The sequence below is a fragment of the Alexandromys fortis genome, unplaced genomic scaffold (genome assembly GCF_014885135.2).
Source record: "Alexandromys fortis isolate MF-2015 unplaced genomic scaffold, M_Fortis_MF-2015_v1.1 scaffold_8_9099976_23576923, whole genome shotgun sequence".
Lineage (NCBI taxonomy): Eukaryota > Metazoa > Chordata > Mammalia > Rodentia > Cricetidae > Alexandromys > Alexandromys fortis.
The window spans coordinates 5,813,384-5,831,701 of record NW_026067899.1 but is presented as its reverse complement, the minus strand read 5'-3'; the positions used below and the strand labels follow the sequence as shown (position 1 = coordinate 5,831,701).

The 18,318-nt window shown below is 37.7% G+C and overlaps 1 protein-coding gene across 1 annotated transcript in view; it reads right to left on the bottom strand.

Moving 5' to 3' along the window:
- Positions 1–18,318, bottom strand: part of Scn9a (sodium voltage-gated channel alpha subunit 9) — a 65,970-nt gene that overhangs the window by 35,814 nt on the left and 11,838 nt on the right. The window contains 9 exon segments of the mRNA XM_050123731.1: positions 508–864; positions 1,571–1,744; positions 3,352–3,590; positions 4,557–4,686; positions 7,514–7,885; positions 10,192–10,479; positions 13,145–13,351; positions 15,165–15,306; positions 16,471–16,534. Of these exon segments, the coding sequence (XP_049979688.1) occupies positions 508–864; positions 1,571–1,744; positions 3,352–3,590; positions 4,557–4,686; positions 7,514–7,885; positions 10,192–10,479; positions 13,145–13,351; positions 15,165–15,306; positions 16,471–16,534 (1,973 nt within the window).

The following is an 18,318-nucleotide window of genomic DNA, read 5'->3' as shown; positions in this document are numbered from 1 at the left end:
ATATAAAACTTTGCATGGACACTAAAATTTGAACTTCACATGATGTATATATGGCATAAACTACTCTTTATTTATTCTTTGTAATCACTGTGCAATATGGAAACCATTTTTAAGTCAATGGGTCAGAAGGGGCAAGAACTCTGAGGTTGGTCCAGCTGCTAGTTTTGTGAATTGAGGCCCTATAACCAATATTCTCTTTGGCCTTGCTCCATTAGCTTGGTATCATTAATTTAATCATGTATTATTTACCACTATAGCTTCATATTTGAAGACAGTTCATGTTTTAAAAGGTTAGAGGACTTAATTTGTATGACAAAGCCATCAAAAATGAGAGAATAATGTAGGACTTTTTCTAGGAGGTTAGTTTAAAAAATATAAATATAGGTTTTTCTGGTGAAGGGGATTAAAGATATTATTTTGTTTATAAAGTAAAGTTTAAAATGACAAAAATAACATCTGAAAATAATTGTAATAGAAAATTTAAGTATATGAATAGCTCTTACATACCACAAGGTTGCCAATCACCATGACCATCATGTAAACAATAAGACACATGGTCTGGCCAGCGACCTCCATGCAGTCCCACATGGTCTCTATCCACTCTCCACACAGCACCCGGAACACGATCAGGAAGGAGTGGAAGAAGTCATTCATGTGCCAGCGCGGGAGTGTGCAATCCTCATTGATCTTGCAAACGCACTCCTTGTAGCTCTTTCCAAACAGCTGCATGCCGACCACGGCGAAGATGAAGACAATGATGGCCAACACCAGGGTCAGGTTGCCCAGGGCGCCCACCGAGTTGCCAATGATCTTGATGAGCATATTCAGTGTGGGCCAGGATTTTGCCAACTTGAAGACTCGTAGCTAAAAACAAAATTTAGAATTAATTATAAAACAGCTTTCAATGTTTCTACTCTTGATTTTTGTTTTTAGTATATGTTGTAATCTATATTCCATGTTATTATTGTCTAGCTGAAGGCCATAGTTTGTTTTATCTGTCTTTTAATATTTCTGTTGTTTCTTATTACCATAATAATGACAGTGCATATTATGAAAAAAGTGTTGTAGTTTTCATTGATGATTCTGAAAGCAACTTATTTGCATAGTATTTGTTCTTTTAGAATTGGTAGCTCAATCTTAATTTTACTTTCTAATGCTTTTAATATTTTTTAGACTGCACAGTTGTTTGCGTGATAATGATTTAAACTTTAATTACTAAACCCATAAAGCTATGGACATATTATGCATAAATCGCTGCGAATCATAATCTTCTTACTGTGAATTGTATCATTATATATTAGATTAAAAGTTTTCCTATCATATTAGAATACATCATAGACAGAACTGGACATAATTTCAAGTTCCTAATTAAACATGAGCTTCTAATCCTTTAAGTTTATTTGTAAATGAATGAATTTTATTTTGCTAAGAGTAAGATTTGATATTGCCTTTGATTCAACTTGTAAAATTTTTAAATAATAATAATGTGGATTAAAAAACAAATGAAATCCCTAACAAACATGATATCCCTTCCTTACAGAATGCAGCAGTATCTTTAGCTTCTACTTACCAATCGGAATGATCTCAGGACTGATAATCCTTCCACATCTGCGAGGAAAAGCTCTACCAAACTCAATGTCACAATTAGACTGTCAAAAATATTCCACCCTACTTGGAAATACTCATAAGGATCCATGGCTATTAACTTCAGTACCATTTCAGCTGCAAAGATCCCTGTGAAGATCTAAATGAAATACAACATTTTTTCTGTTATTGGAAAGTAAATTCATCTTGATGGTGACAATGACTATTAGCTAAGTAGTGACTGTGTTCCATACAATGTGCTAGACACTTCAAAAGTGGCAATTCTCTCGTTTCTTTCTATAAGCAAGGCATATATTTCTTATAATTTTTATATAAAGATTGAAAACTTATAAAGTTCTAGTTATCATGTCAGTTTTCATCATTAGAGACAGCATTTAAAAGGATCTTTTAAAATTTCAGAGACATGAGCTTTTGATAATTGCCTAATAATTCTGTTACTACATCTGTCTGTCTATCTATCTATCTATCTATCTATCTATCTATCTGTCTGTCTGTCTGTCTGTCTGTCTGTCTGTCTATCTATCTATCTATCTATCTATCTATCTATCTATCTATCTATCTCTCCATCATTTATCATCTATATCTATTATCTATCTTATAATTATTGCTTATTTACCTATCATTTACTCTATTTTCTATCTATCATCTATCTACTATGTCTCTATCTAATCATCTATTTATTTGTGTATCTATCACTTACATATTTGGTCATCTCTATATCATATATCTATTTATCTATCATATCTACTCAGATATTGAAATTTTGATCCTCTCTCCTTTTTATACTTTCTGCTCACAGAGTCATAAAGAACATGTGACTCAACATTTAAAGGTTTACAAGGGCAGAAGAAAAGTGTTTAACCTACACGGGGCAGATAAAGTTAGATACCTAAAGCACTGATGTGCAAAGTGTATTATTAAAAACAATTAATTCATGACACAGGACTCAAAACTCAAAGATATAACATAAAAAGTTTTGCTTAGGCTTTCTTGTGGCACAGTTTGCCTCAAAGAATTTAGCTGAACAAAAATGGTTCAAAGGGAAGTGGTAAGACCATTAAAAAAAAAAAGGATTATAAGAGCAATAGCAGGGAGTTCTCCACTTGGTGTTGTGTTGTTAGACAGGAGAAAAGGTTGATCTTTGAGTTCATGTGTTATAATAAACTCAGAAAGAAACACTGATTTCCATGACCTAGGACTCCATCAGAAATTAGAAAGCACATACTTCTGCCTTTTGCCTAAAAAATAAGAAAAGAAGAAAAAACCTAATGCAGAAACTCTGGAATTTGTTCAAGAACATAATTAATAAGAGATTAAATCTGGGTTCAAGCAGAGGTCTTTGAAATTATAAAGGTCTGGACACCTCACCAGCATTAATTCAGAACAATACACCCAAAGTAGTTCAAAAAATGTTGACTATTCAGGAAGAGCAATGTAATTATAAAATGCATTTTAAAAAACATTTAAAACTTTAAAATGTTTTTTTTAGGCATTTTGGCAGTTAAAAGACATTGTAAGTCCTGAAATGCTAACACATATGAAAATAATATTGTTATTTATGGAAACCAACACTACTGGTAAAAGTATCTTAAAATAGTATATAAATATCAGAAGGTTGATATTGTAGCTGGATTCATATGGTAAGTTCAATGTCTGCATAATTAGCTGTAGACCCACAGGTTTAAAAACCAGAAGGAAATGGCAAGATGACACCTCAAGGGAGAAGATTGTGGGGACACAACTCACCAGATTCCCTACAGCAAGTACATTTTTGAATTCGTCAGTCATTGGGTGGTGCTCCATAGCCATAAACAATGTGTTTAGAACTATGCAAATGGTAATGGCAAGATCTACAAAAGGATCCATAACAATAAAATGGATGAACTTCTTGAATTTTATCCAATATGGAGAGCAATTCCAGATCAAAAATGTGTGAGCAAATCTGTACCACCATGGTGGACATTTTTGTCTAGACTCTTCAAGTTCTGGAAAAAAATGACAAACATGAAATCACTCGTCGCGTAGGTTATACACTATCAACTAGAAATCATCAATAAAATCTAATATTCAAACACTTGTCATGGTTTAAATTTTGTATAAAAGTGCTATTTCTTTGAAAGCCCAGAAGATTACATAAAAGTCTTGTACTACAAGTACAAGTGAGTTGAAGAAGAAAAAAGGTATTAACGACCAAATACATATGGGACCTCACAGCTAAATATACACTAGTTGAGGAGAAGGCTCGGATGGTCAAGTTCTTGCCATGTCATGAGGACCTGAATTCTGATCCCTAAAACCTACACAAAAAGCTGGGCACTAAAGTTCATGCTTGTAATCCCAACACTGGGGAGGTGGAGGCAGGAGAACCATTAGATTTGGTGGTCAGCTAGTCTGGTTGAATCAGTGATGTCCAGGTTCAGTGAGAGACTCCCTGTCCCCCAAGTTATATGGCGAACAATAGAGGAATATTTTCAATGTCAGCATACAAATACACACATATCTATGTGCCCATTCACCTTCTCAGCACATGGTTATCATTACTATTGATAAAATATTATTTTTTGCATGAAAGTGACATCATTCATTAAAAATTTACATATATAATACTACATTTATATTATGCATAAATTATTTGTATAACTAAAATTCATACTGTACTTAAATATACATAAATTTTGGTGATGTTTATTAATTAATGTAACCTTCTTCTTATTTGAATGAAGAAACACTTTTGAAAGGTTTAATAGAATACGCTGGCATATAAATTCACATGCTCATGAGGTTTTAACTTCCCTTTCATAAAAATCAACATTTTTTTAGTTATTCCCTTTCACCTTTAATATGCTTCCAGTTACTGTTAATAATTTCACAAATCTCTTTAGAGGTGATCATAGTTTATATTAATTTTATTTAAAAACCCATAAGCTAAGATTTTTTTTTTAATCACATACCTTCTACAGTGTTGGTTAGAATGCTTGCTCTGCTCATGGCTCTCTGCCTGAGGTGTGGGTCATTCAGCATGTCCTCAGACAGGAAATAAGAACTGGAAAGTCTTTTCTTGTGCATTTGATTGGTTGTGCCCTGAAGGGGGAGGAAAGGTGACTGATTGCCTTCTTAAGAACATAAGTCTAATGTAGCATAGGTAGAAACGGAATCCGGCTTGGGTAGCTGTAATGAATGCCTATAAACAGAGATTAGACTGCTAGATTCAAACGGTGACCCTGCTGCTTGCTAGATATTTGCAAGAGGAAGGCTACCTAATGCCTCTATCACAAGTAAAATGCATCTAGCGAGAGATCTTGCCTTCTACACTTGCTTCAGGGTTAAGAAATAGCTGTTCTTGTTACAGCACTATTGTGTTCTCTCTGCAATCCAACTTAATCCAATATCTACCGAGAAAAAAAAATCATATGCAACAACAACCAGACAAGAGCTGTAGAGGTGTGTGAAGAAAAAGGGGCAGGGTCAAACACTAACTTCCATCATTGCTATTCCCATTGTCTGTTGGGATACCAACATTAATGAAAACTACTTCAGGAATTTTTTCTTCCTGCTGAAAGAAGACTGTATAACCCTTTGGGTGGACAGTGCTAAGTGACTCAGTTTGAAAACGACACTTCGGACGGATGGCAAGACTTGCAGCGTGGAGAGTACAGACTCTGCCTCAAAGAGGCGAACACATGCTAAAAACCACAGCCCTAAAAGCCACTGACATGCAGTAATTTGAATGGAGGCATGCCGGGCATATTCTTCTTTAAGCGAAAATGCTTGTTTTTCAAGCATGCCACCCGACTTAACAAACAAACAAACAAACAAAAATACTGCACTGGTCTTCTAAAAATTACACACACACACACACACACACACACACACACACACACACACATATATTCAGCCAGTGGTGGTGGCGCACGCCTTTAATCCCAGTACTTGGGAGGCAGAGGCAGGCAGATCTCTGTGAGTTTGAGACCAGCCTGGACTAGAAGAGCTAGTTCCAGGACAGGCACCAAAGCTACCCAGAGAAGCCCTGTCTTGAAAAACCAAAACAAACAAACAAAAAAACAAAAAAAAAAAAAAACCAAAAAACAAAAAAATCGGTTAAACAATTAAATCCCAAAAACTTGTTTCAAAATATCTTGTTTCAGAAAGCCAAAAAAGGAGAGAATTATACAATCCTACAGCACCAGGTATTAGCTTATATGTGCTATGTGATAGATAGTAAAAAATTTTACCAACACACGTATATATCAATATATGTATAATATACATATGTATGTTAATAGGTCATATTATTATATAATTAAAATAATGCAAAATTGTATATAGTCATGTATATATGAAATATCAAAATATAGCTGTGCATACATAATCACACTTGTATATATGTGTATGGGCATGTCATGCCATGTTTTCTCTGCCATTCTCTCTTCTTCCTCCAAATAAAAAAGAGTTTGCCTATACCAACTCTTTTTCACATGGGCATGTCTATATCATACAGATTTTATTGTTTGTCATGCAATAGTAGGTGTGCACATGTAAACTGTGCATTATGTGGGACTTCTATGATGGTCAAATCTTCAGGTTTCATAAACTTAGCTCTTTAGTTTTGTGGTTTTGATTTTCCTCTGGTAAAAAGTCAATTCTTAAATAAAATACTTTTTAAAAAAATGTTAAATACCTGCAAATATGTCATAAATTGCATAGCATTTAACAGATTACAAACATCATTGGAATCTAAAGCTTAGGTGTCATTTCATAGAAAGGTAGCATGCTACTTCACAAGGAAACACCAGCTTAACAGAAAGGCTTAAGCCGTATCATGCAAGCATAGACATTTCAAAGTCACCACAGAGCACATGCACTTTTTTCAAACTGTGTTTAAAGTGTGTGTGGCCATGACTTTGATGGAATTTTATTCTCCCTTCAAATACTACTCAGTTTGCTAGCACAAAGCATACAGGCGTGTTGTCTATGATGCAAACTTGCTGGATTAACGACAGCTCTTGCTATTTGTTAAGGCACCACAACATAATCAGTGTGCAAAATCTACATCCTGGAAACCCCAGGAACCAGAAAAATCAGTGAGGATGGATGTTAAGAACATACCTCATACCTTTAGAACACATGGCCTTTGTGGAAATGTTGGAGCTGCTCCTGAACTATGATCACATGAGAATATTCTGGCTTATTTCTCCTGTTTGTGCTGACAATACTATATATTCTCATACAGATGTTTAAAAAGCTAAAGAGTATGTTTGCTGTTGTTACTCTTGTTATTAACAACTCAAGTAAGAATCCCTTGCAATAAATATATATTAACTGACCTGAAATAAACAGAAGTAGATGGCAAGGAATCCTTGTTTCTTTACAGAAGTGAGGCTTGCCTACTAATAAGTTCAACCTACTCTATATGTTGTAGGCATAAATGTTCTCTAAAGTGATGGGTTTCAGCCTGTAATCTTAACACAAATATAAGTAAATGTATCCTTTTACCAACATGGGACATAAAATATCATTGTTAACGTAAGATTTATGTATAAGTTTGTAATTATGTGTATCTGTGTCTAAGTTGTTATGCACTTGTGAATGCAGTACCCACGGCTGCCAGGAGAGGGATCCAGAAACCTTGGAGCCAGAGTTGTACAGTGGTTACTTTCGTGAGTTGCCTGACTCCCATGCTGTGCCAAGGGCCCTTACTCATTGAGCCATCTCTCTAGCCCCATAAAATATCTTTTAATTGGGTGGTTGCAGCACCTAACTCGTGGGGACTGAGTTATGAATTAAAGCCGTGTTTTCACAGAGAAGGCATCCCCAAACGCAGAGCCATTCACAGGCTAGAGAGCAGACCCCCCTGACTGATGCACGAGTAATTGCCCAGGCATGCCTGAGCTATGGAAAACATCCTTACACTGTCGTCGGAAGTTGCCTTATCTATTATCACCTCTGGAAGAAGCTGTCCATTGGGGACCATGAGGGCTGTAGGTCCGTCAACAAGCGACACCACGCCATTGCAATCCACCGCACTGTGCATCTTTCCGTTCACCGACAGCATTTGTGGGGACCTACTGGCCTGGCTGATGTTACTGCTTCGTCGCTCCCGAGGCCTGTGAGGCACAAATAGTGAACCCCGTCTGCTCTCGTTGTCTCCAAAAATGCTATGCTCGTCATCGGCGAACTCTGTCTCAGATCCAAGATCTCTTCCTCGACCCTTGAAACTGAAGAGACTCGTTCGGCTGCTGCGCCGTGCAGAAAACAAGGAGCCGCGAATGCTGAGTGGTGACTGTGGAAAAAACAAGACAGAAAATGTATGCTGGAGCTCCAAATAAGAGCAGACTTCTAAGCCGGGCGGTTGGTGGCACACGCCTTTAATCCCAGCACTCGGGAGGCAGAGGCAGGCGGATCTCTGGGAGTTCGAGGCCAGCCTGGTCTACAACTGCTAGTTCCGGGACAGGCACCAAATCTACAGAGAAACCCTGTCTCGAAAAACAAACAAACAAACAAAAAAGCAGACTTCGTGAAATTACCACCAAATCGTTAGCCTGAGACCAGCGATGCTGCGCTTGTTTAAAAGAATCGTATTTAAAAGAAAAGCGATTCAACAAAAAGATCAATTCGAGAGAGAGAGAGAGAGAGAGAGAGAGAGAGAGAGAGAGAGAGAGAGAGAGAGAGAGAAGAAAAAGAAAAGGCTCTAACAATCAGAAGAATCTATTCCCAGAACCTGGCAAAGGACTTGGCCCAGTTCTAGCACTAAAACTCATCCACTATAAGGTGTGAGAACCTATCATTTTATAGACTGGAGGCTAGTTGGGTATGCTTTAGAGGACATAGTAGTCAAGGAAATTAAGAGACAGGGTATTGTGACTTCTGGGTTTGGGGGGCGGATAGTTGCTCCCTAGGGAACTGTGGAAAGCCGTCCCCTTCATATGACTCCTCTGCAGTGTAAACTGATTCCATAAATGAAAACACAGGATAGATTATTTAGAAGCAATAAATTCAATAAACGTTAGTGCTGGCTATTTTAAAGACAGGTGGCAGGCACTGGGAACAGTGGAAAATGAGTAAGACAAGGAAGGGCTCTGCCTCAGAACAAGCCGAAACTCCCTCCTGTCTTTCCTTGCATCAGTACCATGAGGATTCTAGATGCCTATCCTAGCCTGTGCCGTGTTTGCAGACAAGGACTGACTGTCTAAGGAACCTGAGGAACAGAAGCTGGAAACTTCCAACTGTGGCTAAGATGACAATGGCAGATAACTCGGGCCATGTCTGGAACCCCAGATCAGGGGATGCAGAAAACAGAGGAAGATGGGTAGGATTATGAGGGTGGGGTACTTGAGCTAAATAGTGGAAGGTGGGGTGCCGCTGTGTCAGGAGAAATTAATGAAGAAAGTTATCAGTAAGAAGCAGACTGGGCTGGGGACATAGCTAACTTGGTAGTATGCTCGCTTAGTTTGTATAAGGCATTCGGTTCAAATCCCAGCACTGCATTGGCCATGGTGACCAATACCTACTATGCCAGCACTGGAGAAGTAGAAGGGATGAGGTCAGAAGTTTAAGGTCATTCTTGGCTATACAGAGAGTTTGAAAAGAAAAAGAAATAAATAAAAGGGGGACAATGTGTACAAAGTAATAGAGGAAGGGAAGGTGTAAAAATCTTCAGGTAACAGTGAGCATCTCTGTTATGGGAAATGAGCAATCCAGGAAAGTAAAGGAAGCTGAGAAGGTCAAGTCAAAGCTATCTGTGATCGGCATAAGATGTGGTTCTTGATCTTCAGTGTTTATTCAAATAGAGTACCAAACCCCTATGCATATATTTGTCTTGACAACAGTTGAGGTGGGGTTGTAGAGTGTGTACATGTTTGGTAGCTCTGGAGCCATGGCTCATCTGATGGGCTTGCAGGGGAACCAACCCAAGTGTAGAGGTTTCAGTGTGAAAAACAAGATAGAGAGAGGGAAAATCCACAAGAGAGAAATTCATTTATTTGTCGACCAGAAGCTTCTGTGCTTGGAGTGGAAGATAACAAAAGAATGGACAAAATTCAGAATTGGCTGCCTGCTACTTTGGTTCATGCTTATCTACAGGACAGAAAAAGATAGACGAACTACTTTTAGGATTATATTATGGCTTTCCCTCCCTCTCTCTTTTCTTCTCTTCCTCCCTCCCTCTTTCTCTCCCTCCCTCCCTTTTTCTTTCTCTCCCTCCCTCTCCCACTTTTCTTCTTCTCTCCTCTTGTTCTTATCAGGAGTGAGGTATTAAAAACATTGACAAAATACAACCATAAGAATTAATCTGTGTTGTAAACACCATTCTTCATTCCTATAGTAGTTTACAGAAACATTTTATTTTAGAAAAATGCTTCTTAAGGAAGATACAGCAATTCTGAAACAATAGCTTTTTATGAAAATGAAAATGGCAACTTAATTGAGAAACCTATACATCTCTCTTCTTTCCATAAACTCCCAGCCAAAGGCAGCATTTTAGGTAAAATGTGATGGTGAAGTCCCCTTCCTCTCTTGGACCCTGACCCCAGTGTTAAGCCTTGCACTGGCTTTTGGCTGTGCAGCCTCGCCTGGTGGCGCCGGCAGTACCTGGTTCGGGGTGGACAGCCTCTTCTCCCGGGAGCGGTGATGTCCTTCCACACCTAGATGGAAGCTTTTCTTTCTGATACTTTCCTCCGATCCCGACTTGGACAGTTTCTCGTCGTCGCCCTTTTCCTCGCCACCAGAGATCTTCTTCTGGTTCTTTTTCTTTCTTCTGTTTCGTCTCTCCTTGGCACTCTTGGAGCTCAGCCGAGAGGTTTCTGAAGAGCTCTCCGACAGACCCGTCATCCTGCTCCGCCCAATACTCGTGTACTCAGCTGCAGCTGCAGCAATGGCCTGTTGAACCAAGACAATCCCAGCATTTAAGTAATTTCCAAATCTTGAAAAAAAAAAAAACAAAAAAACAAAGTCTCAGGGTACCCAGCCTGGGCATTCAGTTACAAATTTTGTCTAGGAAGTAACCTGTGTTGTGTTGCATTACAACCAATGAGCATGTGAGGCATAGTCTCTCCTCTCACGTATTATAATAAAGTTTCAGTACCTTTGTAATGCAACTCTTTCAGGTTGTAAGCTTCCTTAGAATTAAGTAAATTGAAGTACTGTGTGTCGAAGTTTGCAGGTACTTTTGCGATATAAAACTCACACAAAGTGTGTGCTAAGATAATGAATTTGAAGATCAGGTAAGCAAGGGTGACCCATGGAATCAGGAACCCCATAGCTTAGAGAGAGTGGCATGTCTGAAAATAGAAATAAGTTAATAAGGAAATAAAGTGTCAAGAAAAATTATAAGGTCAATGATTCTTATCTTAAGGGATTGATGAAATCTCGAAACTGAATTATCAGGGAGAGAAGGTAGCTATCCCACCTCACTAATAAACAAACAAACAAACAAACAAATAAATAAATAGCTTTATAAACATAAAATAAGAATTCCATTTGGGTTTTATCCTATGATTTATGACTTCCCCAGTTATTTTGATAAATGACACGTGGCTAAGTTGTCTTCTAAGTATTTATGTCAATACCCACATAATTTGGACTGTCCTCAGCCGTGGTAATAGAAGTTTATTTTTTGCAGGGGGAAACAATTAATGCAGGAATGCATGGTTGTTCTAAGTACTAAGTACAAGAAACTGAGTGTTCAGCTCTAAATGGGGCATCTATCAGCCTCTCTCCTTACACCCAGCCAGGCTCAGGGAATACCACAGAAAAGGAAGCAACAATAAGGCAAGAGCCAGAGTATAGGGATTAAAGCTTTGAAATGTTGACTTCTGGGCACAATGTGGCTCTATCACACTCAAGAACTCAGAGCTACTGAGGCTACCTGCGTGAGACCTGTACAAGAGCAAGCTAACCGAAATTCAGGAAGAATGAGGAAGGTACTCTCTGGGCCATGCCCCTTATGGAAGTGCTACTGGCAGTTGGGGCACCAGGGACAGGGAGAATCATTTGTTTCTTTGTGTGTATGGCCATTGGTAGTTTCCCCATAGTCCAGGGGATGAGCCCATAATCAAGCACTTATGGGAAGTACTAATCTGACTTAGAGGGTTGTCAAAAAATTGACTTGAAATTGGGAGAGGTAGCTTGGGAGCATTAGAGAAGAAGAAAATGAGATTTATAGGTTTGAGTGGATGTGACTAGTTCATTGTATATGTGTATGAAATTCTCAAGACTAAAGGAAAATCATTTAAGGAAACTAGATGTAAAGACGTAAAGGAAAAATAGAAAAAATGCCTTCAGTCTTACCCTCAGAAAGGAGTTGTGGTTATACTTCTCCAAGTCATTTATGTATTAGTCTAACAGTTAAATTGTGATTGGATCCTGTCTATCATTATACCCACTATTAGTTTATCAACATTTTCCTCATTACAAAATTTTTGCAAAAAATGTATAATTTTATATATGAGTACAATGTCAAGACACAAAGATATAATCCTATTATACATTTTTGGACAGTTTGAAAATGTGTTATATTTCTTAACTTTACCATTTTAATGTTAAATATATGTGGCACTCCATATACCTGTACATCAGTATCACAGATTATTGGCCTGGCTAGTGTTACAGCCATTCGAGAGGTTAACTATACCAAATCACGCGGCAGGTTTTAAAGCATTTACTAAACAGCTGTACAGCTGAAATACTAAAGCCTTTGCAGAGAAAGCTAGCATGCACTGTGCCTTACTCAGAAGTGATCACAATCATTATTGTGGCTATCTTAATCTGAAAGTTTATAACATTAGCAAAAGTTAATGAGCATTTGTTTTTAATCTCTAAATTGTTGACTAACGTTCATGTTACAGTTTCTTACGATTATGAGGGTCACTTCACAAGATGGAATCCTTGCCTGCTCCTATCAACTAAGTGTAAAAACCATGAGGGAGGAGGCCTTCAGCCTTATGTATATGTGTTGCTTTTATTGGTTCTGGAGGAGAGGCAGACGTTGTTTTCAGTCTCGTACCCACTGGTTAGCTCATGGGGCTCAAGGGAATAGTAGCAAATCCATGGACAGTGACTGTCCTGATTAAACTCAGTAGGTTAGGAAAAGAAGATACAGTTGTAGGAAAGGGACTTGTAGGTTGCGATTGCAGGGTGATTGGGTGAGAGGAAAGTAAGAGAGGATTAGGATGGCAATAATCAGAATGTGCTATCTGTGCGTGAAATTGCAAAGAAAAAGCTGTTATTGCTGAGAATGGACACAACCCTTATATTCTTAGAAGCTGTCATGCTGATGCATTCTGGGTGGTAGAATTATAAGTGACATCTCAGAACATCCGCTATGGAACTGGGAGATTATTATGGTAGGTGCCTGTTCTAGCTCTATTTAGAGCTCATACCTTCAAGTACCTTAGAAATAAAAAGATGCGATTCACACAGAAAACAGAAATTGTTACTTGGTTTTTGGTCAACATCAAGTATGGTCTACTAAAATGAGGAGAATCTACATGGAAAGGACCTTTGTCTCCCCTTTGCCTTCATATTTGCAGTGACAAACACTTACCTCGGCTTCTTCCTGCTCTTTCTTGAGTCGGTCTAACATCTGCTGAAATTCTAATTCTTTCTGTTTAGCTTCCTCGATGTTGGCCTGGTTCTGTTCCTCATAGGCCATGGCTACCACAGCCAGGATCAAGTTTATCAGATAAAAGGAGCCCAGGAAGATCACCACGACAAAGAAAATCATGTAGGTTTTGCCAGCAGCACGTAGAGTCTGGGGGTAGAAAAGGAAATTGTTATTTTAATAATGCAAAAATTTTACTAAATTTTTTCATTGTGCTTGATAGATAAAGAACATGCAAATCAAATACTTTGTATAATATCATGTTATAGAAATATAAATGAAAGCAATATATTTGAAGACAATCAGTATTAAACAAACTTGCCTTAATCAGTATAAAAAGTATAGCAATGTAACAGGCTGGTACTAAGGTTTGATCATTAGTATTAAATAGAGCATAACTTCCTCATTTTTCACATTTTTGAAATTACTGGTAACTTTAGCTCTCATACTGTGTTTTAATTTTTCAAACAGCCCCCTTTATTGTTCAAGTTCTACTCCTTTCCTTTTTAAATCATTATCATTTTAAATTTTGATGCAGACAGATTGCTTTAATGAGTAAATTTATTTGTTGACTCCATGGATATTTATTTTTATCTAGTATCACCATTATTAATGATTAATGATTAAAATTATTTATTTTTAAATGCAGTTTATTCTGCCATTTGCTTCATTTTTAGAAAAATTCAAAATAGCATAGAGATATAAGTGAAACTTATATACCTCTGGAATCCTTAATATTTATTCAATTCCCCACTCTATCATTCTGTTGTTGTTATTGTTTTTATCTTGAATAAATTCATAAAAGTGGAACTTTTAGGTCATTGGAAACTTTTTATTTTCATTAACTTTCTACAAAGGTTACTACCAATGTATGAGAAAGTCTAGCTTCCGTATCTCAACTTAAATTTGGCCACCTTTAATCATCCCTTTGCAAATTTGTATGTCAATGCCTTTATTTTGCATGACCTTAACTTTGAGCTAAGATACTCTTCTTTTCTATATTAATAAAGGTGGGGACTGCGATGGTGGTCCCATAACGGTGGCCCTGGAGACTCTGGAGGATGACAAGGGAGGACCTGAGCCCAGCAGTACAGCATTCTAAGATTCTGCTTTTACCTCTGAATTATTTCTATTAATTTTATTTTCCTACAAAAGGTATTTTTATATAGTTTTTATAACATTTATAATAGTCACAGAATTAAATATAAAAGATGCCAAAAGAAGTACTTATAACAATTCTGAGAAAAGAAATTTATGTTTACATGAAATGAGACAATTATCATTTCAACTACTTTCCTCTTGGGATTGGGCGATGAGAATATATAATATACACATAGAGAAGCCCATGTGGCAAGCACCTCACATCTAGGCTAGAGTGCATGGCCATGGGAATGAACACTATAGGCAGATTGATGTTTAAGCTGAGGAACATTTAAGGGTCATGAATCCAAAAGAGGAAGTAGTTGACAAGGGAGAGGAAGGTTTGGAGTAGAACTGAGTATTTAATTGTAAATAAAGGCTCAACACTAAGGTGTAGTGGGCACAGTATAGGAAAATCTGTGGGCACAGGCCAGGAGGGCCTGGTAGGCATAGAACAGGAGATTCTCCAGGATTCTGACAGCCCAGGCATGTGAAGGAAATGGTGAGTGTGCAAAGACAGCTCAAGAAACTGCAATGTTCTCTGCTCTTTACGGTGGACCCTAAGGGCATGTCGGAAACTAAGGAAGACCTAAAAATTAACATTGCTCAGAACATAGAAGAAAATTAATTTAGGATCTAAGAACTATCTGTTCTAATACGAGTAGGATAAATTAACTCTAATGTTAGAAACACATGTCGGGATTCCCATACTGTCCACAGAAATGAAATGAAAGGAACAGCAACCGCAACAGCTCCCAAGGCAGAGTCAAAGTACACCGGACACTGACTGCCTTCAGAGACGACTGATTCTGCTGGTACCCACCTGCTGGTAAAGGTTCTCCCAGTAATCCTGAGTCATTAGCCGAAACAAGGCCAAGAAGGCCCAGCTGAAAGTATCAAAGCTCGTGTAGCCGTAATCAGGGTTTCTGCCAGCCTTCACACAGTAGTATCCTTCTGGACACTGGCTACAGATAGAAATGGGAATTACAGGTCAGGATATGTTTGGCGTGTAGACAAGGAACACTATAACACAGTGTTAACCTCAAGGTTGAATGTAGAGGTTGAAAACTGCAGAACAACTAAGAGACTGTAACCTGGGGTCAGAAAGAATGGCCATTGCTTCCCATATCACTATTTACTAGTTGACCATTTTGCCAGATTACTTACATTCTCAAAGATACACTTTCTTCCAAGTGGGGACTAGCGAAATAACTTACCTCAAGAATTTAAGATTGACTTTGAATTTAAATAACACGATTAACCCACTCCCTGACCATAGAGCCATTTAGTACATGGAAGATCTCATAAGCAACATATTCATAAATTCAGATCAATAGGGTTTGCTATGAAGGCCTATAGCAAAAAAAAAAAAATGGCTTCTTTGAAAGTTACTCTTGTGGTGAATTAAAGCCAGGAATAGTCATATACAACATTTGAAAATGTTCATAAAAATTTTGGCTTTAAAATTTTTTACTTTCTAAAACTGGCAGATTGGTTTTTAACCTCCTTAGATGAACACGGTGTCTGAAGCGTTTGTGGGAGGGGCAGCTGTTGATTCCGAGGTTCATAGAGTTTCCAGACCCCGATGAAGAGATCCCTTGCTGGCAAGCAGGACAAGAACAAATCTCTGCTGCAAACTGAAGGTGGTGTATGGAGAAATCAAAATGGTGTTTTATAAACAGAAGATTCTGAAAACAGCTAGTCCGCAAGATCCTTTGTAAGTTGGTCCGAGCAGTAAACTCAGTTACCTATGAATCATATTGAATTAGGCAGTGGAGAGCTTTGAGATGGAAAGAGATATTGATTTTGTTATTCTTCTTTCCAAGAAGTAAGGCCTTAAACTAGCCAACCGATTTTTGATAGGCTTTTAGAAAGTATTCTTGTATATCCCAAAATTCTAATGATGGCTATTTTGTTTTGATTCAAGCTTGATCTCATGATTGGTCTTTCTTTCCAATGCATGCATATTCTATAAACATTTTTAAAATTTCTGTTTATTGTTAGATAAAATGAGCAAAATCAATGCCATGAAATTTATGAAAATTGTAATATCGAATCAAAAGTACTCATTGAGCGTGAGATTTTTCTTTGGCAGCATTTTAACTAAAAGCAAAGCAAATATTACATACCCAGAATCTGTGCTGAAGCCACAAAGGAGAGCATCTTTGGTTCCCTCCAAGTAATAAAAATATCCTGTTTAGGAAGAATTTGAATAATATTGCATTACAGGATGTAATCAGTAAGAGTCATAAGGCAAGTAAGTTAATGAATATAGACATGTACACAAACATCTAAGTCTGATCCCCAGTAATGAGCATTTATTCTTTTAATATTCTCATATGTTATTGATAAAGATTCTACTTATAACATTTTATGGACCAGTTTTATGAATAATTATGAAGACAGAAATGATAAACAAAATGCCTAGCTCTGGGAAGTTTCCTTAATCTGGTGCATATGGATGTTAGTGTATGTAGGAAAGCAATTAACAAGTAAATATGTGTAGCAATCCCAGATAGTGGCTGGTTTGTGTCTTCATTGTTACCGTCAGGACTCTAGAGTTGAAGGTTTGTTCTTTAGTGCACAGAGTCATAGTTAGAGCCTTTGGGTTGTTATTGGTTGAATTAAAATGGCTCCAAACTCATGAATGGATCAATGCATTATGGAACCAATCTCAATGGGATGTTGGGAGGCAACAGAGAACTAACTATGAAGGTCAGGCACAGGTGGATCAAAAATGTAAGTCACTGGGGGATATGCCCTTGAAGGACACATTCTGTCCCTGGTCTCTTCCTCCATCTCCCGCTTTCTCTTTCTGCCTCCTGGTTCCCACAAGATGAGTAAGCACAAGTCTTTGGACTTATTATCATAGTGCTCTGCCTTACCACAAATTCAGAGACGACAAAGCTAAGTAACCATGGACCAAAACTTCTGAGACCTTGAGATAAACTGAATTTTATTTTATTTAAACCAATTTAATCATAACTTAAAAAAGAAGTAGAGAGTTATAACTGATCTAATGAAAACATACCAAAACAATAAGAAAAACAGTGTCCAGGAAATTCTAAGGGGATGGAATTTGACAAAGAAACCATTCTCTGATGTTTGAAGTGCCTTTGTGATCACCCTGTAAGATATATGTTGATAGAGGAGTAACATGGATGTAGTAACAGGTTCTGGAATACTTAGATATGAAGAAGGCACGGGATACAGTAGGTAGCAACTGTTTCTGGGGACAGGTGAAATGTGTGTAAGGCACCAGTAATGAAGATGGGGTTTAGAGAGACACAGTCAGCTTTTGATAATTATTTTAAAGGTTCTATTCAAGGAAGTTCAAAGTCATATTTATAGGGAATTCAGTGCCAGTCTGAGGTACATGAAATTTGGTCTACGTCAAAAAAGGAAGACACATGTACATATAAACACTTCATGTTCACGACACTACTGAGTGATCAAGGATGCTTATGAGATTAAGCACATTTCTTTGTGTGCTGCAAAGTGTTTCCAAAGACAGTTAGATAATGAGGCTCTGACCTAAGGACTGGTTTAATTCATCGATGCACTAAAAGCTTGAACCGACTGTAGAACGGTGGTAGAACTGTGGCCTGTGGGGCTTATTTGAAGAAATAAGTCATTGGGGTTGGAGATTTGTCCTGTTGTATCTTCTCTCCCCTTGCTCTTATAGATTACTCTCCTTCCTGGTAGTTAAGAGTTGAGCGTCTCTGACTAGCATGATTCTGCTGCTAAGACGTCCTGCCCACCATCAGCTGGGAACCTTTATAATCAAGGACCAGACCCTGAGAGATCGGAAGCCATAAGCCCAATGTATGTAGTTATAAAAATGATCACAAGGTTTTGGAAAGTGAAGACAGCCTTATGTATTGTTCCAATACAGTTTTGTTTTAACGCTTGTACCTTAAGATCTTCAGTTTAGTGGCATTTCACTTGTATTTTAATAAATTAAACCAACCCGAAGA